At 39.5% G+C, this 27,171-nt stretch overlaps 1 protein-coding gene across 3 annotated transcripts; it reads left to right on the top strand.

Annotated features, from left to right (window-relative positions):
- Nucleotides 1-27,115, top strand: TMEM165 (transmembrane protein 165). 3 transcript variants are annotated; one of them, XM_086405746.1, is made up of 8 exons: nt 1-430; nt 835-939; nt 2,169-2,217; nt 10,593-10,818; nt 20,788-20,963; nt 21,506-21,688; nt 25,392-25,497; nt 26,289-27,115. In XM_086405746.1, the coding sequence occupies exons 3-8, from the start codon at nt 2,170-2,172 to the stop codon at nt 26,363-26,365; spliced, it is 816 nt and encodes a 271-aa protein (XP_086261872.1). In that variant the 5' UTR covers nt 1-430; nt 835-939; nt 2,169; the 3' UTR covers nt 26,366-27,115. The 3 variants fall into 3 exon arrangements, with proteins under 3 accessions (XP_086261872.1, XP_086261873.1, XP_086261871.1); XM_086405747.1 differs by lacking the exon at nt 835-939; XM_086405745.1 differs by lacking the exons at nt 835-939; nt 2,169-2,217.
- Nucleotides 27,116-27,171: the final 56 nt, after the last annotated feature.

Genomic DNA, 27,171 nt, shown 5'->3' with positions numbered 1-27,171 from the left:
AGAGTCGTGTGGTCAGGGCCGGGGGAGGACCAGTCGCCGGCGGTAGACGCCGGCCCGCCCTGTCTCACGTCCTCCGTTGGTCACTTCCCGCATGCTGCAGGCTCCTCCCTGAGCCGCGGCGGCGAGGCGTGGGGGGCGCGTCCGGGAACGGCTCGGGGTCGAAGCTTCCAGTCACCCGCACTTCCTCCTGAGACGCCGGTGCGCGGCCGTCTCGGCGGGCGGGATGGCGGCGGCGGCCCGGGGTAGCGGCCGCGCATCTGCGCCCGGGCTGTTTCTGGTCTTGCTGGTTCCTTTGCTGTGGGCCCCGGCCGGGGTCCGGGCCGTACCCGACGAAGCCCTCAGCCACCGGAACAAGGAACCGCCAGCGCCTGCCCAGCAGCTGCAGCCGCAGCCCGCGGCCGTGCAGGGCCCCGAGCCGGCCCGGGTCGAGGTAAGCGGGACGGGCCCGGGAGGGCGAGGCTGCAGAGCCGGCGGCGCCGGGTACCAGGCTCGCCGCTGCCGGAGCGCCGCCCTCGACTCAGGATGCCGGCGCGGGGAGGGGACCTCGGCCCCGGCTTCCCGGGGTGGAAGACCGGGGAGTGTGCCCTTCCCGGGTGGGCGCTGGCCTCGCCCGGCTGCTTATGGGGGAGGGGAGAGCAGAGCTGGGAGCCCACTGTAAACCTTTAGTTCGGGAGGATGCAGATGCTGCTGAGGAACGGGGCGTCTTGTTGATCAGATGGATCCTAGAGAGCTGGAAATACTCATCCCAAGTAAAAAGTTTTTAACGGAGGGCAGCTGGAAGGCTTTTCGTATTCTCTGAGAATAATAACATCTGTCATTTCATTGTTGAAACAGCTTATCCCGAACTGTTGACCAAATTCAGTTCTGCACAACTTGCGATTTTTGCCAAATATATGTGGATAAGGAAGGGTGACTGTTAAAAACGTGCTCTGGCTTGCAGTAAGTAACCCTGAGGAATGCAGAGGAATAGTCTGTCTTTGTATGCAAGCAGTGTGGGATGCCAAAGACTAAATTTATAAGTGTACCAGAATCTTGCATTTTGGCCTTCACTAAGTAGATATTAACATCTTAATTTATGTTAATATAATCACTTAGTGACTAGTGTTCAAAATCTCAGTAGCATTTTTATATTTAATCCCATTCTGGGTCCTGGGCTTTCTCCTCATTTCCAGTTTGGATTTCTGAACTCAGATCCTCTGTAGTCTTTTCTAGTAGAGGACATGGGCACTCAACCATTACATTTCCACCCCAGGCTACCTCCAGCCTGTCCTCACCTAACTTATCTTCCTACCATTGAATTGCATTTTACTTCTCAGAAATCTTCAGTGAGTTGCCTGGCTTGCTGATTTCAGTCCAGCCTCTTCAGCAGGATATTCAGGTTTCTTGGTAATCTGACTGCAGTCAACCCCTCCAGGCTTTTTAGCCCCACTCCCAGTCACCACTGTACTCACATCCAAGGCCTGCCATGTGCTCTGTTGCTTTCCAACAAAGACCTATAAGTAAAAGGGGATTAGTGAGCTTGAAGCCCACTGCTCAGAACCTTTCCCACTTTTCAAGAAGCAGCAGGTTATCTCCTCTCTGAAGACTTCCCTGAAATTTCTGACTTAGAATGATTTCTCTCTCCTGCCTGTGACTCCTGGGTCCAGCTGACCCAGCTTGCCATGTCCATTTCCGAAATGGAACTGAAATGCTGATTCATGAAACTCATTCTTAATGTTCATCTTTTAGATTTCTGTCATTTCACTCTTTATCAGAAGTTTATTTTAAAGCAATAAGTATTTTGGGTTATGTTATTTTCCAGGTCTTAAATTAAAGTTTTGGTCATATAGTGATTTTTAAGATACAAATAGTGGTAGGTATGCCGCTTGATACCCTTTTAGACAGCTGGGAGAAGTATAGCTGTGTAAAAAAAAAAAGGCAAGAGTGTCCAGTGACCATATTCAAGTGTCCTAAGAATCCTGTCTTTAAAACTGGGGGTTTGGAGGGAACGGACAGGCACAATATAATTTGTGTTTTTACTATTTTGGTATATTCTTGGTGGTTCTTCTTAGACACTAGGAAATTTTTCTGTATTTTAGTAGAATCTAATTATTTTGTTTTTAATTGTATTTTCATGTAACTTTTTGTTTTGGCTCAAGTGTTTTTTTTTTTCCCCTCTTGTATTACAGTATGTTGGAAGAGTTTTTTTTTCCCCACATATTTTCTAAACTATGTAATGTAAGTATCATTTGCTTTTTTTTGTCCACTTGGTAGAAGTAAGATATGATCAGAGTTAAGTTTAATAGCCATGTAGCAAGGACTCAGCATCACCGAATATCAAAAAGTTTCAACTGTTTTGCTTTGCAGCTACCTGCAGCAGATCTTTTTAAAGTGTAGGATACATCAATATATGTTTTCATGCCACTATATTAGTTTCCTCTTTTGAAAACGGAGAGGAAGAAAAAAAATCTCCTTTATTAGGGAGCTTTCAAATGTAAGATGTATTGTAAAAATGTAGTTGTATCTTACAGGGTGCTTTGAAGCAAGATTACTGAACTTCTAATAGGATTTTCTACATTGGATTTTTTTTTCTCTCTCTATAATGAGGTAAAAAAAAAGTTGAGGGAGTTTACTCTGAACTTACAGTTAAAAATAAACCCCATTTCACAAACCCATGAAAAAAGCACTGTTGCTCACTGGGATCCTTTGATTTATGCAGTTTACCTCTAGTGACATACTCAGTTTTTTTCTTATTCCTTTCCTGTCAGAGTATGAACTCCAAGAAGCATTAAGTCCCTTTAGGTCAGGGAGTTCAGATAGATTTAACAGAGGTAATTTGCAATTTGCTGTGTATTCTGGAAGACTAAGGAAGGATTGCTCTGGTTGTAAAGCTCTGTTGATAAATCCGCAGAAGCCTACCACTTGACCCAGAACAAATTCTCTGTACTGTGTTTCTACTTTACTATTTCTTGCCATTTCTTTTATGTAGTATCTTTTAACACAAAGGCCTTTCAGACAAAATTTTAAACTTTTTTCTTTTTTCATTAAGTTTCAGTCCTGCTCCATCCAATCCAAACTCCCAGTTCTAACCTCTTTACAGCTAAGACGGAAGCCATCAGGCATGAAGACCCTTGTCTTACTCATTGTTAATTCAGAATGAAGTGATCTGATGTTATTGCATTTATTATGTTGGTGTTCTACTATCAGAGCAGTTAATTTTTAAAAAATTAATGAAACAATACATTTCAAATGTCAAAATTTATAAACACATTGCAAAACCGTAACATTTATAAAAGCAAACATAAACATTCATTAAGATAAAAATGTAATTGTTAAATATATTCTAATATGAATTAACAGTAAATTCATAAAAAATATTTTAAAAGCTAAGCCATCCACAAATAAAAAGATGATCATGAATATTTATAATAAAATGTAATTTTATTTATTTTAATGCCATCTTTTAAAACCAAGTTTATCAATGGTGTCGCGGTTTAAGTTATGCATGTATTTTTACACACATTTTTCCAACTTTGGAAAGGTTTTTCTGACTTGATACAATAAAGCAATGGGAAGGAGACAGTTGTAAGCCAGTTTTAAGCGCTTTCCAAAACTCCTTTATCTTCAGATAATCTCACTTCTTGTGTGGTAACTTGTTGAGGGACTTTTGTTTTTGTTTTTGCAGGGACATCAATCTTTTTCTTGGGAGCAGGCTGTAGATTTTGTTTAAAAGAAAGCGTCTTCATCCTCACTAGTTTCATTATGTGTAGATGGAGATTCTGATGCAGCTATCTGTATGAGTTTTAATACATATGTGTTCATTTGAACTCTGGAACTAGAATAGAAATTTTTTCATTGTTAATTGTTATTTTATTCCTTTTCTTGAAGATAAAGAGAAGAATCTTTAGATATTTAGAATATTTTTATTCTAAAGAATAAAAGGTTATTCTCTAAATGAGGGTGCTTTTTCACAGTTTTGCAATTTCAAACTAATTTTAACTTTAAGTAAAGAAGAGTTTTATTAAGTTTTTTGTCTTTGGTTTTTAATTATAAGTTACTGACCCTACTCTCAGGATGTAAATAATATGGATTTTAGATCCAAATCTGCAAGAATGGTATTTGTACTGAGGAGCAGAATGTATTTCGTTACTTTCGCGCTGTGTAACTGATCAGTGGAATGCCGAAATCAGAATTACAGTCGCTGCCTCTGGCCTTCCTGTACTAATCTAAGTATTGGCTTCTATGCTAGTACTTTCTGCCTTTCTTCTGAAATGGACGTAATTATCACACTTTCCATACCTCCTCTCTCCATGTGCCCGTACTCCTGACCTCTAGCACTTTACTTCCTCCGTAACTTTACTCTCTCCTTTTCTTAGGTTCCTTTTTATCTGCTTACACATTCCCACAGGTTTTGCCTGATTGGACGGGGTGAGGCAAAAGGCAATTGTTTTAACTGCTTGATTGTATTAGTTTCTTTTCTTCAGCTTTATAAATGAAATTTCTAACTAGAGAATTAGCCGCTTTTTCACCTTGCTTTAGTCTTCTGTTATCTGGCATCATCCCATGTCTTTATATTGAAAGTTCATTTTTGAAGGATACCTGTAACCTAATTAATTGCTAAATCCAGGGCTCTTTTTCAATTATTCTTTAACACTGTTAACTCTCTACGTTTTTAAGAGTCCTACTCTACCTCAGTTTGCATGAACTTGAGGAAGTTATTTAACCCTATTGGTTCTCAGTTTCTTCTTTGATGTTAAATTGGGATAACAGCTTTCAGGTTTTTGAGTATCAGATAAAACAGTGTGTATGAAAATCCCCGGCATTTAGCTAGTAGCTCAGTGAAATGATGATTGCCCCTAACTTGACCATCTGTGGTGTTCTTCTGCCTGCCTCTCTAAATATCCAAGACAATTTTCTCTTTGTTTCCCTCCTCCACTCCCTTCCCTAAATATAGACATTGTCTGAAGCTCATTTTTTTCAATGTAATTTCTGCCTTTTCCCTTAGAAATCTAGTCTTGCAAAGCTCCAGCTGATAAATTCAGGTTGCCAGCAACCAAATACATACTTTGAGACTATGCTGGCCTAAACTCAGGTGTTTCATTTCTGAAATCTCTTGGATTTCCAAACCTCCTGGAAATCTTTATTTGAAATGCTTTTTATCCTCAAGTCGAACATGTGTGAAACCAGGCCCTTTATTTTTATTCCTCTTTCCCATATACCTTAGAGGAATATGAATAGCATCTTTGATTCTTTGCCTTTTAAAAATTCTGTTATTTTTCTTTCTCATCATGTACAGGATTTTTTCCTTTATTTTGTCTTCAACATGAGTCTTGTGCAGTAGACCTCCTAATTAATTGGTTCAGTGGCTGGTATTCTTTACTTTCTGTCCTGATCTGTTAGTCACAGTGCCTTAATTACATTTGTGTCTTCTACTCAAAAACTTTAAAAGGCTTCTGCCTTGCCTCTAAGCTGGTCCATAAACATACAGGCTTTTCAGTGTGGGCCCAGTTTATCTTTCTTATCTTACTCCAGTCATTCATCTGATGGTTTACTCCCTGTTCTCAGAATAAAGCCTGTTTTCTTTCAAATTGTCAGTCCAGGGAAGGAGGTTGATGTACCTCATGCATTTTCAAGTTGTCTGCTCCATGAGTGACTAGCACACATCCTGCTGAGACTTTCCAGCAGCTTTATGAAATGAACCTCAGAATTGATTCCTCGGTATTGGTAAAAGGTTGGCCCGTAGGGTTCGACTCCTCCACACTTCTGGGTAGTGTAGTGAATAAGGGTGTGCAGAACGGTTACTTTCTGGTTGGATCTGCCTGAAGCCAGTTACAGCTTGCAGAATTGATCATCCATGGCTGGGGTAAGAGATTGGGTCAAGTGATTTTTGAAGTGGTGCACAATAGGTGTCTTTAATCATGAGCATAGTGAAAAATCCAAAAGGTACAGAAGAATGTAGAATGAAAAGTATGTCTCCTTTTGTATTCTAGCTCAGGGGTCAGCAAACTAGTTTACCACTGATTGCCTCTTTTTGTAAGTAACGTTTTATTAGAATAGAGCTAGGCCATTCATTGGAGAAGGAAATGGCAACCCACTCCAGTGTTCTTACCTGGAGAATCCCAGGGACGAGGGAGCCTGGTGGGCTGCTGTCTATGGGGTCTCACAGAGTCGGACACAACTGAAGCGACTTAGCAGCAGCAGGCCATTCATTTAAGTATTACCTATGGCTGATCTCAGACCCTAGCACCAATTGGGTAATTACCAAAGAAACTTTATGGCCCAAGAGGTTAAATATTTGGCCCTTTAAGAGAAAGTTTGCCCACACCTGTTCTAGTCATCCTGGTTCCTTCCCTGGCCACTGTTACTGTTTCCTGAGATTTCTTAAGCATTAGCAACTGTGTGTATGCTTTATAAACCTGCCTGACTCTCCACCCCATAACATAATACAGTGACCACATACATAGAACATACTTTTTTCAACTTAAAAATGTCTTAGTGATTTTTTTCTTATTAGTGTATATGAAACATTCTTATTTTTAGCCCATAATATTCCAGTAAATGCAGCTACCATTTATTAACCAGTTCCCTGTGTATGGGCATTTAGTTATTTTGTCTCTTTTAACTGTTACAAATGATAACAATATGTTTATACTTGTTTCTAGTACATAAAGTTTAACTTCCTGAGTGTTCCTGTCTCAAACTGTTTCAGTCATGTACTTGCCATGACTCATTGCCCACAGCATGCCTTCAGTTTGAGGAGAGTGGGATCCTTAGGGGCTGGAGTTGCTGGGGTAGGCATTGCTCAAGAGGTTCCACAGAAATTGGATCTTGAGGAATCTAGATAAATAGGAGGATAATAAGACGGTAGGAAGGGAAATAGGACTGCATGATAGAAAGCTTGTGGTTACCAAAAACTGGTACTCTTGAACTGCACTGTTCAATACTACAGTTGTGAGCCATGTGACTGTTCTTAAGCACTTGAAAAGATGTGGCAGGTCCGAATTGAGAGGTGCATGAGATGTGTGCAGTGAGTAGATACACACTGGCATTGGAAGATTTGATTAAAAAAAGAGGGTTAAATATCTCATTAGTCATTTGAAAAATATTCCTAGAGTAGTATTTTGGGTCTATTGGGTTAAATAAAATAATACTAAAAATAATTTTATCTGTTTTTATTTTTTAATATCTGGCTAACCACTGGACTGCTAAAGAATTCTCTAGAAATTAAAAAATTACAGTATGTGGCTTGCATTATTTACTGTTGGACAGTGTTGCTCTGGCTCATCCTTCACTAGGAAATATAAGATTCATTTTGGGAATCAGTATGTGATTACATGGGACATGTTGTATAGTTACCAGAATTAAGTATTTGTATTTTATGTTGTAGGCTTAAGAAGGTCATGATGAAATTAGTTTTGGGATGATTTAACTGGTCAAGTTTGTGGTGTGCTGTAATAACTAACTGCAACTGTTTACTGTGTATTAGGCACCGTTCTCAGGGCTTTATGTGTATTCATTTAATCCTAACAACAGCCTTATCAATCTATGACAGATACCCCTCATCATAGGGATGTAACTTGAGTCACAGGGAGGTAAACTTACTGGCCCAAGGTCATACAGTAACTAGTAATGTCTTGGCTGTGAACGCTGACAATCTGACTCCAGAGCCCATGTATTAAACCATTACATTCTGCCCCTCTGAAGATGAACTAGGAAAAGAAGCTAGTCCTTGCACATAGTAATTACTTGGGTAATTGACAACAGATGAATGAATAGTAACATCATTTTATGCATTTATTAACATTTTAAGTTTTTAAATCCTCTATCTTCATAGTGGGCTTCCCAGGTGGCCCAGTGGTAAAGAATTCGCCTGCCAATGCAGGAGCTGCCCAAGATGGAGATTCCATTTCTGGGTCGGGAAGATCCCCTGGAGGAGGAAATGACAGCCACTCCGTATTCTTGTTTGGAAGATTCCATGGATATGGGAGCCTGGTGGGTTACAGTCCATGGGGTCGCAAACAGACACAATTGAGTGTACACACACACACACACACACACACACCACCCCCCCACCCCTCATAATACCCTGGTACTTTTGTTTTAAATTCTTAATCACACCATGGTTGGTGGCTGTTTAACACTAATTTGGGCTGTCCAGAACCAGCTCAATATATAACAAAAACTATAAGTTGATTTTTTTTTTTATGCTCTGTATATAGATTTCAAGAATATATAGTTTTTGTTTTGCTGTTGTTGAGTCACCGAGTTGTTTCTGATTCTTTGTGACCCCATGTACTGCAGCATGCCAGGCTTCCTTGTCCTTTACTATCTCCCTGAGTTTGCTCACACATGAGTTTGCTCATGTCCATTAAATCGATGATACCATCCAACCATCTTATCCTCTGTCGTCCCCTTCTCCTCCTGCCTTCAGTCTTTCCCAGCAGCAGGGTCTTTTCCAGTGAGTTGGCTCTTCACATCAGGTGTCCAAAGTATTGGTAGCTTCAACTTAAGCTTCTAATGATTATTCAAGGTTAATTTCTTTTAGGATTGACTGGTTTGATCTCCTTGCTTTCCAAGGGACTCTTAAAGAGTCTTCTCCAACACCACAGTTCACAAGCATCAGTTTTTGTTTTGCTTTGTGCTTAAAAGGCAAGTTTTATTTTATCCTCATAATTTCATAGAGGAATGGAGAGGCTAAGTAACGTGGCCTCTGTTTTATAGCTGGGAAACAAAAAACTATGAGAATATGTGTTTTGATCACTATTGTGTTTGTTTTTAAAAGTAAACATTTTCTGTTTGAAATTGGTTGTAAATGGTATATATTTATTCCTAAAATATTTTCTTGGATTTCAGGTCCTAAATATTTTGAAACAAGATTTTTTCATACAAAAAGTATTTCCAAGAGGAAAATTTTGCATTAGTGAAAACTGAATGAAAATGCATATTTTTTTTTTATCATGTTTAATTCTCTCAGGGTATTTAAATAGAAAGGAAACTCATTTTCAAAAGAAAACCAGCATAGTTGGAATTAAAATAATGACGGAGAGAAAGCTAGAATAAATGGTACTTGGTTAATCATGAGCTGGCCTTCCACGGCTGCCCTTTCAATTTAGCCCTAACGCCAAATATTTTCTGCATTGTTAAATTTCCCAAATCTTTACCTTAGAGGTCTAGTCTGAGGAGTGCTTTAATAAGGTTTTCTGACCCTTATCGTGGACTTAGGGAGTCAGGTTTATGTCATATGGGCTTCCCAGGTAGCTCTGGGGTAAAGAATCGGCCTATCAGTGTAGGAGACTCTAGTGTCATCCCTGGGTCGGGAAGGCCCCTGGAGGAGGAAACGGCAACCCACTCCCAATATTCTTGCCTGAAAAATCCCACGGACTGAGGACCCTGGCAGGCTGCAATCCATGGGGTCGCAGAGAGTCGGACATGACTAAGAATGCACTCAGGCTAGCTGTCCATTTCAACCTCTGGAAACCCCCATGAGGCAGAACTCTTTTCTCTGTGTTAAGCTATATATAACCTGCCACCTGTAACTTTTTACTTCTATCTCTTGGGCCCACAGAGACTTTCATATAGACTTTCTCAGTTATTGGAACATTAGGCACCCAGTCCTTATGTGATTGTTTTACAGCCTGAGTTAGCAAACCTTTTTTTTGGTCATGGGCCAGATAATAAATATTTTAGGTTTGGCCACGTATTTGTAGGCTCCCTTAGGGTCTCTGTTGCCTAATGTTCCTTTCCTACTTCTCTCCAACCCTCTCCCTCCCTCCTTCCCTTTTTCTTTTTTTGCAATCCCATAAAAAATGAAAAAATAATTTTCAGCTGAATCTACTCTTACCAGTAGCTTGCCAGCTCCTGGTTTTAGACTCTCTTCTGTCTGAGGTTGCCTTCAGAGGGTGGTGGTGCCTTAAAATGTGGTGCCTCAGAGCCAGTACAGAACTTTGGGGAAGGACTGTGAGGCACAGAAGATGGACTTGTCATTAACTCTTTAAAGTGCTTGGTGCTTTTTTTGGAACTTTGTCACATTTTCAACTCAAAATGGCCTTAACAGCAACAAAGACTCAGCTTATCTTCTTTATTAGGCCGCGTTACAGCCTAGGGTATTGGTGTAGGACCATCCATATATCCAGCGATATTAGATCTCAGCTTAGCTAGAGCCAGCTCTTCCTCTAGGCTACTGAGAGCTTTCGGATCCTGCTTTGTTCTCTTAAGTGTCCATGAAATTTCTCTCAGCTTCCTGTTACTTGAAAGTTTGATAAGGATACCTTGGGTCTTACACCTAAATTATGAACAAAGATTTGAATGAGGCATAGCTAAGAGCTCAATTCACATGCATTTAGAAAATAGGGTAATTTTAATGTGTGGCTAGAGCTGGTCTCTTTTCTTTTTCTAAATTGTTTTGTAGACTTGTGCTTGGATTTCCATTTTAGCAACCATCAATCAGAGGTTGCTGTCATCACTAAGCAGTGGTTAGACAGTAAATGAGTCTAATGACTACAATAGAAAAACAATTCACCTACAAGTTAAATAATTTAAAATAATGCTATTATTTTATTTTATTATTATTATTATTTTTAAAAAAACAGCTAATATGTATTTTCTAATTTCAGAAAGGATTTACACCAGCTGCTCCAGTTCATACCAATAAAGACGATCCAGCTACCCAAACTAATTTGGGATTTATCCATGCATTTGTGGCTGCCATATCAGTCATCATTGTATCTGAACTGGGTGATAAGACATTTTTTATAGCAGCCATCATGGCAATGCGCTATAACCGTTTGACAGTATTGGCTGGTGCTATGCTTGCCTTGGGCCTAATGACGTGTTTATCAGGTGAGTGCTTTTTCCCCTTGATGAGTCTGTTGCGTTTGAGAGAAAGTGTGGCCGCACTGAGGGCCCCCTAGTGGCTGAGCACGCATGCTCGTGACAGCATTGAGTCCCTGGGTCGTTCCAACAGTTAGGTTGGAATTTGGTTCATGTTCCAGACCTTAGGAAACAGAAAATGTTTTCAGTACAAAAATTCCTAAAAACCATATTGCACTTTTAAAATTAAATTTTTAGCTATTCACAATCAAGATACATGCTCCTCATTTTTTTTTTAGATTCTTTTCCCGTTTAGTCCATTTCAGAGTATTAAGTAGAGTTTCCTGCGCTGTGCAGCAGGTTACTGTTAGTCACCTGTTTTACATACAGCAGTGTGTATATGTCAGTCCCATTTTCCCAGTTCATCTCTTGCCACCCAGCCTCCCCCTGCCCTTATTCCCTGGTAACCATAAGCTTGATTTCCATATCCATGACTCTACTTCTGTTTTGTAAATAAGTTCATTTGTACCCCTACCCTTTTTTTATTTTTTTAGATTCCACATGTAATCTGTGGGCTTCCCTGGTAGCACAGACGGCACAGAATCTGCCTGCAATGCAGGAGACCTGAGTTCGATCCCGGGGTCAGGAAGATCCCACGGAGAAGGGAGTCGCAACCCACTCTAGGCAAGAAACCTAGAGAATTCTCATGGATAGACCGTGGGGTTGCAAAGAGTCAGACACGGCTGGCTGACTTTCACTCACTCACTCACTATAAGCGATGTCATGTAATATTTGTCTTTCTGTGTCCTACTGACTTTACTAAGTATGACAAGCTCTAGTTCTATCCATATTGCTGCAAATAGCATTATTTTGTTCTTTTTTTTCTTTTTTACTGCTGAGTAACATTCTATTGTGTGTATGTACCACATCTTCTGTACCTATCCCTCTGTTGATAGACATTTAGATTGCTTCCCTGTCCTGGCTGTCGTGTGCTGCAGTCACCATTTGGGTGCATGTATCTTTTTGAGGTACGGTTTTCTCGGGGTATATGCCCAGCTGGGTCATGTGGTAGTTCTGTTTTTAGTTTTTCAAGGAAACTCCATATAATTCTCCATAGTGGCTGTACCAGTTGATATTCCCACCAACAGTGTAGGAGGGTTCCCTTTTCTTCACACCTCCTCCAGCATTTATTACTTATAGACGTCCTGATGATGGCTGTTCTGACCGGTGTGAGGTAATACCTCACTGTAGTTTTGATTTGCATTTCGCTGATACTTAGTGATGATGAGCATCTTTTCATGTGCTTTTTGCCCATTTGTGTATCTTCAGAGAAATGTGTATTTAGGTCTTCCATTTGTTGATTGGGTTATTTAGTTTTTAAATAATGAGCTGCTGGAGCTGTTTGTATATTTTGGAGATTAATCCCTTGTCAGTTGCTTTGTTTACACATATTTTCTCCCATTCGAGGATTGTCTCTTGTTTATGGTTTCCTTTTGCCGTGCTAAAGCTTTTAAGTTTAATTAGATACTATTTGTTTATTTTTGTTTTTATTTTAATTACTATAGGAAGTGAATCAAAAAGATCTTTCTGAGATTTATGTCAAAGAATCTTCTGCCTACGTTTTCCTCTCAGAGTTTTATAGTGCCCGGTCTTATATTTAGGGCTTTTAATCCATTTTGAGTTCATTTTTGTGTCTAGTGTTTAGGGAGTGTTCTAATTTCATTCTTTTACACGTAGCTGTCCAGTGTTCCCAGCATCACTTACCGAAGATACATACTCCTCATTTATTCACTAATGCTAATATCCAAATGGAAAAAATAGTAAAATTATATATTTGATTCAAAGTACTCATTATAATATGTTTAAAAAGACAGATTTTAACAAGCACATGTAATATGAATTTAAATATTGTGTAATAAGTGTTAAAACACTTATAAGACAAACATTTTAAAAAAACAACTAACAATTTTACCCACTATACCAAAAATTAGATCTTTGAAACTCCTTGAACTTAAGATGAAAAGTGAGAGGGCTTAAGTAGTTTTTCAAAATGGTTTTAGAGATATGCAAGGAAGAGGTTTGAAGACCGCCGATAAAGCTTATTCCTTTAGCTAGTCCAGGTGAAAGGAGCTGTCAGTACCTTGATCCTTGCTTTCGCTATGGATATTTTTGCTTTCTTTTTGTCTTTTTAAGTCCAGATAAATTTATTTATATCTGATATCTAAGAAGTAGGACTCAGGCCACCACGGAGAAATGCGTGTTTCCTGTTGGTGGACATTTGGTAATCAAATAATGAGGTATCATGTTCAGTGTATTGTGTACTATTAAGCTATTCTTAGCCATTATTAGTAAAGGAATGAAACATTCTTAGAGTCCCAGTTTGCGTTACTATTTGAGTTACTATTATATAGGCTTCAATTAAAAAAAAAATTAAGACCAAGAGAACGTAAACCTAACACTAAATAATTGAACATAGTTTAGTCTCTGATTCGAAAGCTACCTTGAGCCATGTAGTTGGGTGGAAAAGAACGAGTTTCCCCCTTAGCATCAGACTTGGATTAAAGTTTAATTCTGCCGTGTTTTAACCTAATGACAAGTTACCTAGCCTCTTTGGGCTTCAATTCCCCGTCCATTAACTGGAGATAGTATATAACTGCCTCATGGGGTTGTGGTTTGTATTAAAACGAGCCCTTATATTTCAAGTACTCATTCACCCCTACTCTTTCAGTGTGCAGCAGACTTCTCCTGAAGCACAGTACAGGACAGGCTCCATTACTGGCTGCTGAGATGCTTGTTAAGTCTGTCTTTTTAAACAGAATGAGTATTTTATTGAATTTAAAAATTTACTACTTTTCACATTTGGGTATTAGCATTAGCATTATTCATATTTCACAATAAAAACAACTTTCTCTTCAAAAGCAAATTCTGATTCTAGGAAATAGGATAAGTGGGACAGGTTGTAAATGGTGAAGTCACTTTTTGGAATGAGTTTGAATAATACCAGAGAATTTTATTTTTGAAACTTCCATCTTTAAGGACAACTGAAAGACTGTCCTCTCTCTGCCCATTCCCTCCTCAGAACCTGGCTTCATACATTCTTCCCACTCTGCTTGGGTTTAGCTACTGTCCCTTAGGTCTGAGCAGGGCTAATCTCTTCTGTCCTGACCCTTGGCCTGTCTCCCTCTGACGGCTGGTACTGACAGCTTCTCTCATGTGGACTGTTTGAAGGAACAGGCTGTATCAGTGGTCTTCAAGCCTCTTCCCTGTATATCTCTAAAATCATTTTGAAAGACTGTGTGCCCCCTCTCACTTTTCATCTTAAATTCAAGAAGTTTCAAAGATGTAATTTTTGGTATGTTGAACGTTAAATTGTTATAGTTGGTATTTTTTTATCTTATCAGTGTTCTAACATTTATTATATAGTATTTAAATACATACTACATTTGCAAACTGATGAAGAAAGAAATTCCCAAACGAAAGAAGTCCCTGGTGTCACGCATGTGTAACAGTCTTTCAGGGCAGGTAAACCCTGCTGCACCGCTCAGATCTGTTTGCCGCACTGTTTTCTCGTCAGCCTTGTCCACACTGAACTGATGCACCCTAGATGGTTGAGTTCAGTGCTGGCGAATTTCAGCAGTCTGTATGTGTGGGGATATTGCTTTCCTTTGTGAAATTTCCAGTTTGACAGTGTTTTTTTCTTGTTAGCATTCCAGATTTGCTCCTAAACTGGCTTGCCTTTGCATCCTGAGCCCTTTCTCTGTGTTCTATTTAGGGGCCTGGAGCTGCTTTTGGAGGGCGCAAGTGGCAGGAAAGGCATGAAATCTGACATCTTGAGCCTGGGGCTGAATCCAGCCTCTACTGCTTGCTCATTATGCAAACTGGAGCAGGTCACGTGGCTGCTGTTTGCTGAGCACCATCTGTGTGCATGACACTTCAGGCCCTCTTTGGGACAAGCCCCTGTCCTGTTACAGATGGACAGAGAGAGGGACATATTATCCATTCGTGGCTCACAGGCAGTGGAGCTGAGATTCTGAGGCAGCTGTGTCTGACTCTGAATCCAAGGGTTTCTGATGGCTTTCTTCAGGATAAGAGGTTCTGCAGCGAGAGGTGGATGAAGCCTGGAAGCTACACAGTCGGGGGAGCTATGGGCCCCCAGTCTTTCCTTTGAGAAAAATTTTACTGTCTTCTGTTTGATAAGACTTTATTGGGAAAAGGTTTGAAGCTAAAAAGTCATTGGAAAATAATTATATTTTTACTCCATTATGACTTTCTAAGTTATTTAAGCCCCTGGAGAATCTTTGCTGTAAACTCAGGATAATAATAGCACCATCCTTAAAGAATAGTAAGATTAAATGCAGTAAAACAAGCAAGCCATCTGGTTAGTTCTACACCAGTTAGTTCTCTTCCTCCTTATCATAAAAAGGCTTTGCATCTGGGTATGGCCCAGCTGTGCCCAGGACACAGCCGTTGAACCATTTATTTGGATATTTTCACATTATTTGCAATGCATGCGTAGTTGCTCAGTCATGTCCAACTCTGTGACCCTTTGGGTTTGGACTGTAGCCCACCAGTCTCCTCTGTCCATGGGATTCTCCAGGCAAGAGTACTGGAGTGGGCTGCCATTTTGGTTCTCCAGGGGATCTTCTCCAGCCAGGGATCAAACCCGAGTCTCCTGTGTCTCCTGCGTTGCAGGCCGATTCTTTACCTGCTGAGCCATTCAGGGAAGCCCTTAATTACAATAAAAGCTAATTAATTCAATAGATACTTGTTTAGAACCAACTGCTTGCCTAGAAATGTGTTGGGTCTGTGACCAGGGATGCCTGGTGGAAGTAGGGTGGGCTGCTGGGTAATACAGTGGTTCTGAGAGTGTCTCCTCCTGCTACATCCCACCCTGAAGAGAGCTTGATGTCTGAACAGCCTCCATCTGGCATTCTTGTCTTTAGCTTTTTTCAAAATTTCTCACTAAAATTCAGACCCATCAAGAGAGGCAGCTTCTCAGTTTTTGTGAGTTTGTTCCTTGGAAGGAGCGACCATAGAAAACTCAAGGCAGATCTGGAAGAGGGCCTCAAAGGGATGAGCTGGGAGATGGAGCAGCTGTGGGCTTGCTAGGTGGCACTAGTGGTAAAGAACCCACCTGCCAATGCGGGAGACTTGGGTTTGATCCCTGGGTCAGGAAGATCCTCTGGAGAAGGAGATGGCAACCCACTCTAGTATTCTTGCCTCGAGAATCCCATGGACAGCGGAGCCTGGTGGGCTATAATCCATGGGGTTGCAAAGAGTCGGGCACGACTGAGCAACTAAACAAGAGGCAGCTGTAAGGTTACCGTTGATTTTCTTCCTGACTTGACCAGAGTGGGCCTGCGCCAGTTGTCTAGGTCTTGGGTCTGCTTGCCCTGTTCTTTAAAATACACCCAGTGGTGGACTTTGCTGGTGATTCAGTGTTAAAGACTCTGTGCTGCCATTGCAGGGAATGTGGGTTCGATCCCTTGTGAGCGAAGTTCCATATGCTGAGGTGTGGCCAAAAATAAGATACACCCAGTGGAATCTAAATACCATTGGGAGTTTGATCCTTACCTTCACTAACACCATCATTCCTTTAATAATAAATAAACATTTGGAAATTTACATCTTTTCTCTCCTTTAATTCTTATTTTCGTTTACTTTCCTCACAGAATTTTATCCCTATGAAATTTTTTGCTTGAAAGTCTTTTGTGGATCACATTGTCATATTTATCTGTAGCAAAAACATCTTTAAATTGAATTGTAGAACATAGTGAAAATTTCCTTTATTAAGTCTATAAATGTTAAAATTTTTTATCAGTTGAGTTATAGTTATTAGGACAGAGTTGATCAAAATAAAATATCACAAATTTAAGTAAACAGTTTTTAAAAGTTGGAAATGCATCTCGTAATGAGATGATAGAACTGTACTTTTAAAATTGTCCATGGACGATACTTATTGCTAGAATGAAGCTAGGTTTAAAGTCAGTTCTGATCTTTAAAAACAATAGATATAAAATCTATTAGATCTTATAAAAATAGATATAAGATCTATTAAAAACATAGATATAAGGGCTGAGATATTTTATTCATAAAAGTAGACAGGAAGGAATTTTGTTATAGCCTTGTCACTCAGTCCACTGAACTCCTGGGTTATATGCCAAAAATCACATACTAGTCTATCACCAAGTGATTTTAAGTGATTTACCAACTGACAACTTAATAAGGCCTTCTGTCAATTTTGTTAAAAGCAGTTGGATACCATCAAGTATACCAAAAAAAGTTTTTCTAAAATTCATCAAATGACTGTACTGATACATATTAGTCTTTTATTTAGAGGTCCTTTGTTTAACTGGATATATTTAGAAGGAAGTAGTTGAGAAAATTGAAATATTTTTAATTTCAGTGTACTTTTATCAATAAGGGATTTTAAAGTTGTGTTATATCACATGTTTAATGGGGCCTTGGAGCTACAGATTTAGCTCATTCAATTTATGAAAAATGTCTGTCACACTGCCTAATTGCTATGACAATTGGTCCATAGTAAACCATCTAAGTCAGGCGTATTTTGTATCAGAAAACATTTACTTGGTTTTTTAACTTAATAAACATGATATATATGTCCCATGGCAGCTGTCTGTTTAGAATTCTGATTCTAAAATGGCTGGCTGGTGGGACTGGGCCTGGAAGCACAGCTAGGCTTGGGCTGCATGGGGAAGTAAGCCACTGAGATTTAGTATCTTTGTGATGCTCTCTTTGTTATAGCAAGACTCTGCCTTAGGGAAAAGCATGCCCCTGGTTGGGGGAATGAAAGAAGCACAATTTCTAAGTAAAAATTATTCCCACTGAAGCCAAAATACTCTATTTCTCATCCATGGCCATTGTTTCCGGTGCCTGTCATGCTGTTATTTCAATGCCATGACATTAGAAACTTGTGTAAGACAGGGAAGACCCGAAGCCCTATCTCTGGGTTATGATGCCTTGACTAGGTGTATCAGTATTTCAGACCCTCTCTTTGGTGCCCTAGGATATCTTTTTATGCTGTGAGAAAGGCACTGTAGGAAGCTGGGTGAAAGGCATCTTGGTAGAGGGGCAGAGGGCAGCTGTGAAGGGATGTGGGCATGGAGGACCCGCAACTCCTCAGCTACAGGCAAGAGGAGTTTTAAGGGAATGTGCCTGTGGAAGTTGAACTTACGGAAATAGATCTCACAAACTTCATCTTCCACAAACTGGAAAGTCTTTGTGTTTCAAAGCCTTCAGTCATCAGCTTTCCTTATTACAGAGTTCAGTTTTCATTTTAATGAGCCCCTCACACCACATTCATGGGCATTCTCATCTTTTTATTCTCTTGGTTTCTAAGACACTCCCTGCTTCTAGTTACATTCTTATCTCTGGAAAAAAAAAAGGTACCGTAAATATTGACATTCCGCATAGTTTTTAACCCTTGGCCCACTTAGTCCCCCCTCAACTAATATTCTTGTGCCACATGTTTTCAGTTTAATTACTTGTAAGTCAGTGATTTTTGACTTGATGCAAACCATTTGCTTAAAGAGAAATAACCTCTCATTGTTCGCAGAACCAAAGTACTCGGGTGTCTGAGGAAAGGCTTCCAAAGAGGAGATAGAGGGACAGTAACCAGGGGAAGAAGAACAATGTTATAGTGCCAGATAGGTTTTTGCTCTCTGTGGAGATGTCAAGGCAGAAATCATGGGATTGTGTCAGTAAGTAGTTCTTTTAGATTATCTGAAGATAAAAGGAAAACTAAATTGAGGAGATTTAAAAGATTTGCTGCATTTCTTTCTAAGATTTTAAAAACCATTTATGGAAAATATTTTAAATTTACAAAGTTGCAAAATAAGATAGTCGGATACCCATATACCTTTTATCCAGAATCACCTGTTAACATTTTTACCACATTTGCTTTAGCATTTGTGACCTCTCTCTTTATATCTCTATGTATTTCTAGGTGTACAATATGTGTATATACACACATTTTATATATCTATAGAGAAAGTATATATACACAGTATACATCTTTATAGACATAGATTGATACATTAATCTTATCCATATTTTAATTTTGTCAGTTGATCTGATAATAGTGTCTATCCTTCTGTAGAGGATCTAGTCTAGGTCAGATAGTGCATTTAGTTCTCTTTAGTTTTTAATCTGAGATGTTTCTATAGGCTTTTCTTATGTGTTTTATAATACTTTTTTGAAACTACATCCCCCTCCCCCTTTAATGGGCAGCTCCTCATCTTGCCTTTGTGTGGTTTTTGCCTCGTGACTAGATTGGGGTTACGCATTCTTGACTAGAACCCTGCAGAGCCGACGGTGCCCCTCTGAAGAGTGTCACACCTGGAAGCATGTGGCGTCCACTTGTCCCTCACTGATGATCTCCTAGTAAAGGGTACACTGTCTTCATCCTCCCTCACAGTTAATTTGTAATCTTTTGGGAGACACTTTAAGACAGTACACATACCCTACTCCCCATTGTTTAGCATCAATTGATGGCTCTCACATGATCTGAACTCTGCCTCGATGCTTGCAAAATACTGGCTAATTCCAAAACCCCATCCACATTTACCAGTGAGCCCTGATATGCTATTCCAAGAAAGAACTCTCCCCATTCACATTGGTTTGTCTGTTTATTATTAATATAAACTGATGAACTCCTTTTTTTCAGTGGTTTATAATTAATTACTTAACTATATTGTTCCTTAAATTAACAAGAGGGCAGCTGGAAACCCCTCCAGGCTGATGACTCCTGTGTCCTTGTGACATGCTATTTTTTGTTTTTGTTCTTCCTTCCTTTCTAATATAACAAGATAGTGCGGGTTCATCTTATACCTACTTTGCCCAGTACTGGAATTAGCAATTTCTCTGAAGAGCCTTTTAGTGGGAAGCACATTAGAAACCAAGATCTGAGTGCAAAGTTGGTTCATTGTTACTAAGACATTTGGGCCTTTTCAGTGGACAGAACTAGAAAATATGTCTGTATTGTGTATTTGTTGGGGGGGGGGGCAATATTGATATGCACAGAAGCATAGGTTTACATTTCTAAACATGATTTTAAAGTTTTTCATTTTGTAATACAATGAATCAGGGAATGGTTCACCTATGCAGTTATATATCTGATTAGGCAGTTTTATAAGTGTTGTGCCCATTTTAGAAAAAGAGCTGGTGAAGTGAAGAGTAATTGTATTTATTATATATATGGAAATGCCCTCTGGCCCTGCCATAGTTTTTAATTACTAACTTCATATTATCAACATGAATGTGTTTCACAGTTAGGGTTTGGATTCTTGATATAGTTCCAGGTGTAGTTTTTTGTGTAACTTATACAGTTATCCCTCTCTACTTTAATGAGAGGAAAGAATAATACTGAATAAGGTTGAGTCTGTTATGTATATATGTGTGTATGTGTATATATATATGGAATTGTTTTCCTTCGTAAAGTATATTTATTTTAAATAGTTGCAAAGAAGCATAGTTTCAATCATGCCACATGAGAATCTTGTCATGATTCTTCACGATAGAGGTTTGTAACTTAGATCTGTGATGAAGAAATACCACGTAGGACAGTCATATAGCTTCCAGGTTATAAGATCATGAGATGTGTAGCGTACATCAAAGTTACTCTCCTAACTAAAGTACTGTGCCCTGCATGACCTGTGGCAAGCCAGCCTCTGGCGGAAGGTGTCTGAAGAGGAGATGATTATCTTTAGATCTCACGAGAGATCTGTGTGGAACCTCTGCCACCTTCAGCTGCACCACTGATTTCTTGCTAAGCTGTGATAGATAGGTCATTGGTTAGACCTAAGGGCTCAATATTAGTGGAGAGAAAGAAGTAGAATTTAAGGTTCTTACCTGTTAGCTTTTAATGTGAACCATTTTCCCTTTAAAACAGGGGTAAATGATGACTTCTGAAGTTAGCTGTTTCTTTGGTTGGTGTATAATCTGCTAATTAATCAGACATATCATTGCATTTTCTTGCAGTTTTGTTTGGTTATGCCACCACTGTCATCCCCAGGGTGTATACATACTATGTTTCAACTGCATTATTTGCCATTTTTGGCATTAGAATGCTTCGGGAAGGCTTAAAGATGAGTCCAGATGAAGGTCAAGAGGAACTAGAAGAAGTTCAAGCAGAATTAAAGAAAAAAGATGAAGAAGTAAGTCAGAGTGCTGTTAAAAAGGCACTCAACTATGAAGAGTAAGCACTATATAAAGCTTTTCAGTGGTCGTCCGTATCTGTGACGTGTGTGGGCTACACAGAAATAGCTTCTTTTGTTTGGTTTCCATTCTTACATGTGGCTGTGATAGGACTGGGTGAGTGGAAATCTGGTAGAGAAAGGCTTCAGGGATAAATGTCTAATCAGGTTTCTTAATTAGATTGATTATAAGCTCCTGAAAAACAGGAACTTGTTTATAATTTTCCCTGTTTCTTTCCACAACATCTAGGGTAACAAGTGGTCAATAAATAATGTTTTATTTATTTTGTTGAGAAGAATTGGAAAAATTGAGAATGTTGCATTTGTTGCCATGTGAGACCAGTGGTTCAAAAGATAAGTTGGGATCACATAACTTTAGCTTCTGAGAGCATATTCCCATAGACTTTAAACACTCTTTAAAAGAACGATTAAGCATTTTGGGCTATACTGACTTGGTTTCTGGGGTTAATGTCTTTTTTTTTTTTTTTTTTTTTTTAATTTAGTTTCAACGAACCAAACTCTTAAATGGACCAGGAGATGTTGAAACGGGTACAAGCACAACAATACCTCAGAAAAAGTGGCTGCATTTTATTTCACCCATCTTTGTTCAGGCTCTTACATTAACATTCTTAGCAGAATGGGGTGATCGCTCTCAACTGACTACAATTGTTTTGGCAGCTAGAGAGGTAAGTGGTACTTGGAGACAACTGCTTCTGTATTAAAACTAACATTACTTTGCTCCAGAGGTCACTGGACAGAGTCAAGGTGGGTCAAGGGATGACTTCGTATGCTTGACAATACGTTTTAGATCTAATAACAATGCTAACCTTTAGAACTGACCTTTTCCCAGTTTCTGCAATCAATCAGATTACTCTCTTTTGACTCCTCTTTCAGTTTTGCCAAAATGACGGTGTGGCTGTTGTTATGGCTTAGTTTTTTTTTTTTCTTTTTCTTTTCTCAGAACCTTCCTTTATATATTTGTTGAGAACATAAACTGGTATATTATTATTAAAGGCCAGTTTGGCAAATGCCTAAAGCATTAAAAGTAGGTGTCTCTGGTTTCTTCCATTCCTTGTGCTAAAAAAATAATTTGAGTGTTACAAAGGTTACTTAGAAAATTTGTCTTAGCCCTAGGTTACTCAGTCCTAAGATACTAAGGCAGAGGAGATCTCAGATCATCTTGTCCTAGCCTTTTCTTTATGGATCAATTCCTGAGGCCCAGAGAGGTGGCTTGTCACTAGGACAGAAGCCAGCTGGCAGTTGGTAGCAAGGACAAGGACTAGAGCCAAGACTAGGCTCTTCTGCTCTCTTGTTCAGCGCTGTCAGGTGCCACTCTGTAAAAATAGCTTTTTAAAGAAAATGTTAAATCCTTATTTTTTCTGAAGGGACTAGTAAAGTTTACATGAGGGTCTCTTGTTCACACGGATTAAGATCTGCTGAGGAGACAGTTGTGGGACAGAAATGCTGCTACTTTTCAGCTCTTGTTGATCCTAACTGATGCTATTTATGATTTTATATCTATTAAATTACATTGTTCTTAGTCAGATGGTAAGATTTTAGATAGCAAGCTTGATTTGAATTTGTTTTTAACTCTTAGGAGGTATCTACCATAAAACAATGAGTTGCTCAGCATAGGCTGCAGTTCAGAATATAAAACAAGAATTGAAAGGCCAGGGCTAAAATAGTTAAAGCTGGACAGTTTTGTCAAAGAAGCCTCAAAAATGCTGTATTTTTGGGAGAAAATAGGGAACTCAATTTTTCGTTTGAGTCCTATGTTTAAAAATAAACTTTCTTTTTAAATGTCATTTTAATGGCTTTGTCCTATATTTTTCTTGATTTGTAGCCTTTTTTTACTGGCATTCAGATTGCCAGAACTGGGACTTGAAAGTAAGTGACCATTTCGTGGTGGTGGTGGTGGTTCTGCCATGTGAGCTATCATGGCAGAATTGTTGCTTTTTTCTTAATACTGTCACCTAAGTGGCACAGAGTAACTTGGGACAGGCTCAGCATTCCCTGGGTTCCTGTGGCCCACTGCTTGCCTGCCAGCAGTGCAGCGTATGCTTCCTGGGGTCGAGTCTCTTGCCACGTGAGCACATTACTGCAGCATCTGCTTCCTGGGTGGTTTCGGGCTGAAACAAGCCAACGCATGTAGGGTCCCAGACACAGGGGGCACTGGGCGTTAGCCGCCTTCTGCACTCGGCACCACGGGGACAGGTAATGAGCTCTTCAGGGGCACAGATGTACTTGTCTATTTTTGTTACTTTAATATTCTTAATTTGGGGGGGGTAACTTTTTTGTATAATCCATGCTGTAGTCTAATTCACTCCATTTTAGACTAAACTTCATTTCTATTTCCAGTAGAATTCAGCATCCCCACTTTGAATTTCACAGAATCCTCTAGTGTCCTTTGAGATGTTGATAGGTACTAAACAACAACAAAGAAAAAGGTTGAGGAAAAAGGTTCCAGGGTCCAGTAAATTTGGCAAACACTATAACGTTTTTCGTTTTGAAGATGGAATATACAAAATAACAAAGACTGAAAAATTCTGTATTAAAGGAACCATTTTATTTAATCCAGTGATTTTTCAGGTGTCATTTTAAAATAGAATGAAATCATCATCTATTAGTTTTACAGGGTGTGACGCACAGAATCTGCGGAACGCAGTCCCACTCTTCCGTTCCGCGTGAACACATGTCCAGTTGTCTCCATTTCCCCAGTTCGCGCACACACTGCCCACCCCAGCAAATGGGCCTGCTTCCTACTTCACGGAGGAAAGCAGAAGTCATTTCTTCATTCGCACCCATCACAGTGGTAGTGCTCTCCCGCCTGTTTGGGTCTCCGCCCTCTATGCTCCCACCTAAAGCTTAGAATCTTTGCCTTTCTTCCAGGCCAATCTTGTTAGCATTTTAGCATGCACGAGTTTTTCTCACCTAAAAAAGTTCTACCCCCTTAACTCTGCTTCTCTTCGAAATATAAAGCTTCTTCGTGCCCTACTTCCCTCAGCCTTGGAGAGCTTGGCTGTGATGGGAACAGGAGTTGGCTCTACTTCCTTGCTTACTAAACACACTGGACTCCACAGTTTCTGACTCAGCGGTGTTTTAAGTTCACTGCAGCCACAGATGGGTCCTGCCGTGGTCTTGTTGGGAGGCTACTTGCTTGGTCACCTCTTCAGTCTCCCCTGGGCTGCTCTTCTGCTGTCATCCTTCAGTGCTGCCTTCCTCATGACTGTATCGTCAACAGCTTCCGCCCTTCTCTCCTGGGATTATTATTTTCGGTCCTATCGCTTCTTCTCCAGTGAACCCAAATGATTCTTGAACTTCTTTACTTTACTTTTAACTTCTGTTGGCATCCACACATGGTTTCTCCATTTTCCTTTATTCCTCTACCTGTTTTACTCACCTTGGTATCACTACAATTCGTCTAGAGAATTATGGGTAAGGAACTTGAGTGTCTGATTTTTTTCATACCTGTCATTTGTCATTAAGATATATCAGTCATGTTTCAGTTTCTCTCAAATCTATCTGCTTTTCTCTGCCTGGGCTCCCATGCCAATACAGGCCAGCATTCTCTTCCCAGGGCTACTGGAGGAATTTCTCAGTTGATCACTTGCTTTTGTCTTCTTTCCCTCCAGTTCACTTTAGACTTAACTTTTAAAGCACAACCTGTCATATCACTCCCCAGTTAGAAACCAGTCAGTGTCTTAAAAAGTCTAAACTTGAGGCTTCATGACACCCCCCCTCCTACCATGATGGACTCCTTGCTTGCGACACTGGTTCTCTCTAGAAACACACGGGTGTTCCAGGGCTGTCTCCTGCTGCTGGCCTGCTGCCAAGTCAGGTGATCCAGCTTGTCCTTCAGCGCTGTCTTTTCTGGAAAACTTTCACTGGTCTCCCAGTCTCAGTGCCTCCAGTCTGCTATGGTGGCAGTTGTGTACTGAATGATACCGTGTCCTGGTGCTTTAGCTCAGCAGAGGTTGAGAGGCAGGGTCTCTTCTTAGGAAGCATTGTCAGACAACACTGTAAAGGCTGGCATAGTTTCTTAGAGTATCAAATACTGCCTGAGGGAAGAGGTGCCCAGGCTGTCTCCTTAGCACTCACTTGAGTGAAATATTGCATGTGAGATAGGTTCAGCAACTGCTGAGAGACTGGATTAGGTTTTTTTGATCTTGCACATTGAATTTATTTTCCTTTTATCTCTAGTCTTAGGTATAATTGGAACATATTCCTTCAAGCAGCCATTACCCGTTTTATAAATAACACACCTGAATTTGTCGAACTTTTTTCTGCTTTGGTGTTGTTACTGTCCTCTTTTCATGGCTGGAAAGTAGTCGTGTTTCTCAGGTGGCAGTTTCCAGCTTGGCTTTAGATTAACGCTGCCCTTGTTTCTAGGATCCCTATGGTGTAGCAGTGGGGGGAACAGTGGGACACTGCCTCTGCACTGGCCTGGCAGTCATCGGAGGAAGAATGATAGCACAGAAAATCTCCGTCAGAACTGGTCAGTCTTTTATTTTTTTAACTAGAAAATACCATTTAACTTTTAGAATCACTGAGGTTAGAAAAAGAGTGTGTGTCTTCGAAAGTAAACTATGTCTTTGTTACGATAATCAGAAGTCCAGCGTATTGGTTCTGCTATTGCAAACATGGGCCGTTTTTCACATGTGTAGATGTTAGTAAAACATAAAGTCACATCAAAGCATTACTGGATTCATAGTAGCTTTTTGTCAACATTTAAGTCAATGAAACAATTATGTGGACATTTGAGAACTTTTAAGCTTTGAAAACATACAGAATTGGGAATCGTAGGTGGAGATTATATTTACTGATTCAGCTGAAAATTTCCTATGTAGCTGATCTTAAAAATGGAATAGAAATAGTCTCTTTGCTTGTTCAGAAGTTGTTGAAAATTTTTATAATTTTTTTTAATTGGAGTATAATTGCTTTGCAGTATTGTGTTTCTGCTGTACAAAAGTGAATCAGCTATATGTATACATATATCCCCTCCCTTTTGAGCCTTTCCACCCCTTCAACCCCCATAACTGGCTTTTAAGATGAGTTATAGTTCTATTGTTGCTTATCAGCACTGTCTGAATTTAATATAATTGTTTTTAAAACAGTGCTGGAAAATAAACTGATTCTTAACTGTTTAGAGTTGGGCACATTAAGTATTTTACTGTGGAAATGAGGTTGAAGTATTTCTAATTTTTTTTTAATGTTAGTTTGCTAGAAGAATAGGCAACATCATGGCTTAGAGGAATTTGCCTTTAACTTTTTTCTGTTCTCTTACAGTGACAATCATAGGAGGCATCGTATTTTTGGCGTTTGCATTTTCTGCACTATTTATAAGTCCCGATTCTGGTTTTTAATGTGCTATTGTTCATTTGTATTTAGTTTAAGATAGGTAACTTTATGTACATAGTGTATATTACAACTAAAAGTGATGGAAAATACTGTATTTTGTAGTACTGATTTGTGAGTTTGACCCACTTAATGGAAGTATTATGTCCAAAAGAAATAATCACTGATTCTATTTGCAAAATGGAGTTTTAAAAGAAACCGGATATTTGTGTGAATTTTTCCTTTTCTCCAGCATAATTATGTTAACATAAGGTCTCCGTTTTTATTTTATTGGCTTTTTCTTTTTGGCTGGGGGTGAGGTGGGGGTAGTATTATGTAGAGAACTGTTGTTCAGGGGGGTCTGCCACTTGATTTTTTTTCAGCACTGACTGACCCCTTTGTAAAGAATATAAATTTTCTCCTGGATAACCAGGGTGTTTTAAGATGTTTATCCTAAAATTCTTCCTGGGGGAAAGAATTAATTAATTTCTATCTTTTAAAACATTTTCCTGAGCCAGTAAGCAGTAGTTTAATCAGAAGTCTTTTCAAAATTTGTCTTTTAAGAGCAAGAGAAAGGTATTGCTGTTATTAACATGACAACTGTTTGCCAGGTCCTTTCTTCCTCTTTTTTAATTGGGTAGAAAACCCAATACAGTAACAGTCAATATTTGACCATGTGGAATTACCAAATTAAGAGAATACTGTGAGTGTATTCATATTTTTTCTATATTGAATAAACAATGTAACATACAACATAAATAAAAGTGGTATGACCAGTGCTTGTTTTTCCTTGTGTGTGATGCTGGCTCCTAATTTCCTCATTTATCAAAGTCAT

This window comes from Bos grunniens, chromosome 6 (genome assembly GCF_055505025.1).
Source record: "Bos grunniens cultivar Pamir isolate PY7600 chromosome 6, Bosgru_T2T1.0, whole genome shotgun sequence".
NCBI lineage: Eukaryota > Metazoa > Chordata > Mammalia > Artiodactyla > Bovidae > Bos > Bos grunniens.
The sequence above is the reverse complement of the archived record's forward strand: the minus strand, read 5'-3'. Positions and strand labels throughout refer to the sequence as shown.

Excerpts from the sequence above, each read along its gene's own strand:
- TMEM165 (XM_086405745.1), top strand. The coding sequence starts at position 224 with ATGGCGGCGGCGGCCCGGGGTAGCGGCCGCGCATCTGCGCCCGGGCTG. Across the intron at positions 431-10,592 it reads CCGAGCCGGCCCGGGTCGAG|AAAGGATTTACACCAGCTGC; the intron begins GTAAGCGGGACG and ends TTCTAATTTCAG. Across the intron at positions 20,964-21,505 it reads TAAAGAAAAAAGATGAAGAA|TTTCAACGAACCAAACTCTT; the intron begins GTAAGTCAGAGT and ends TTTTTAATTTAG.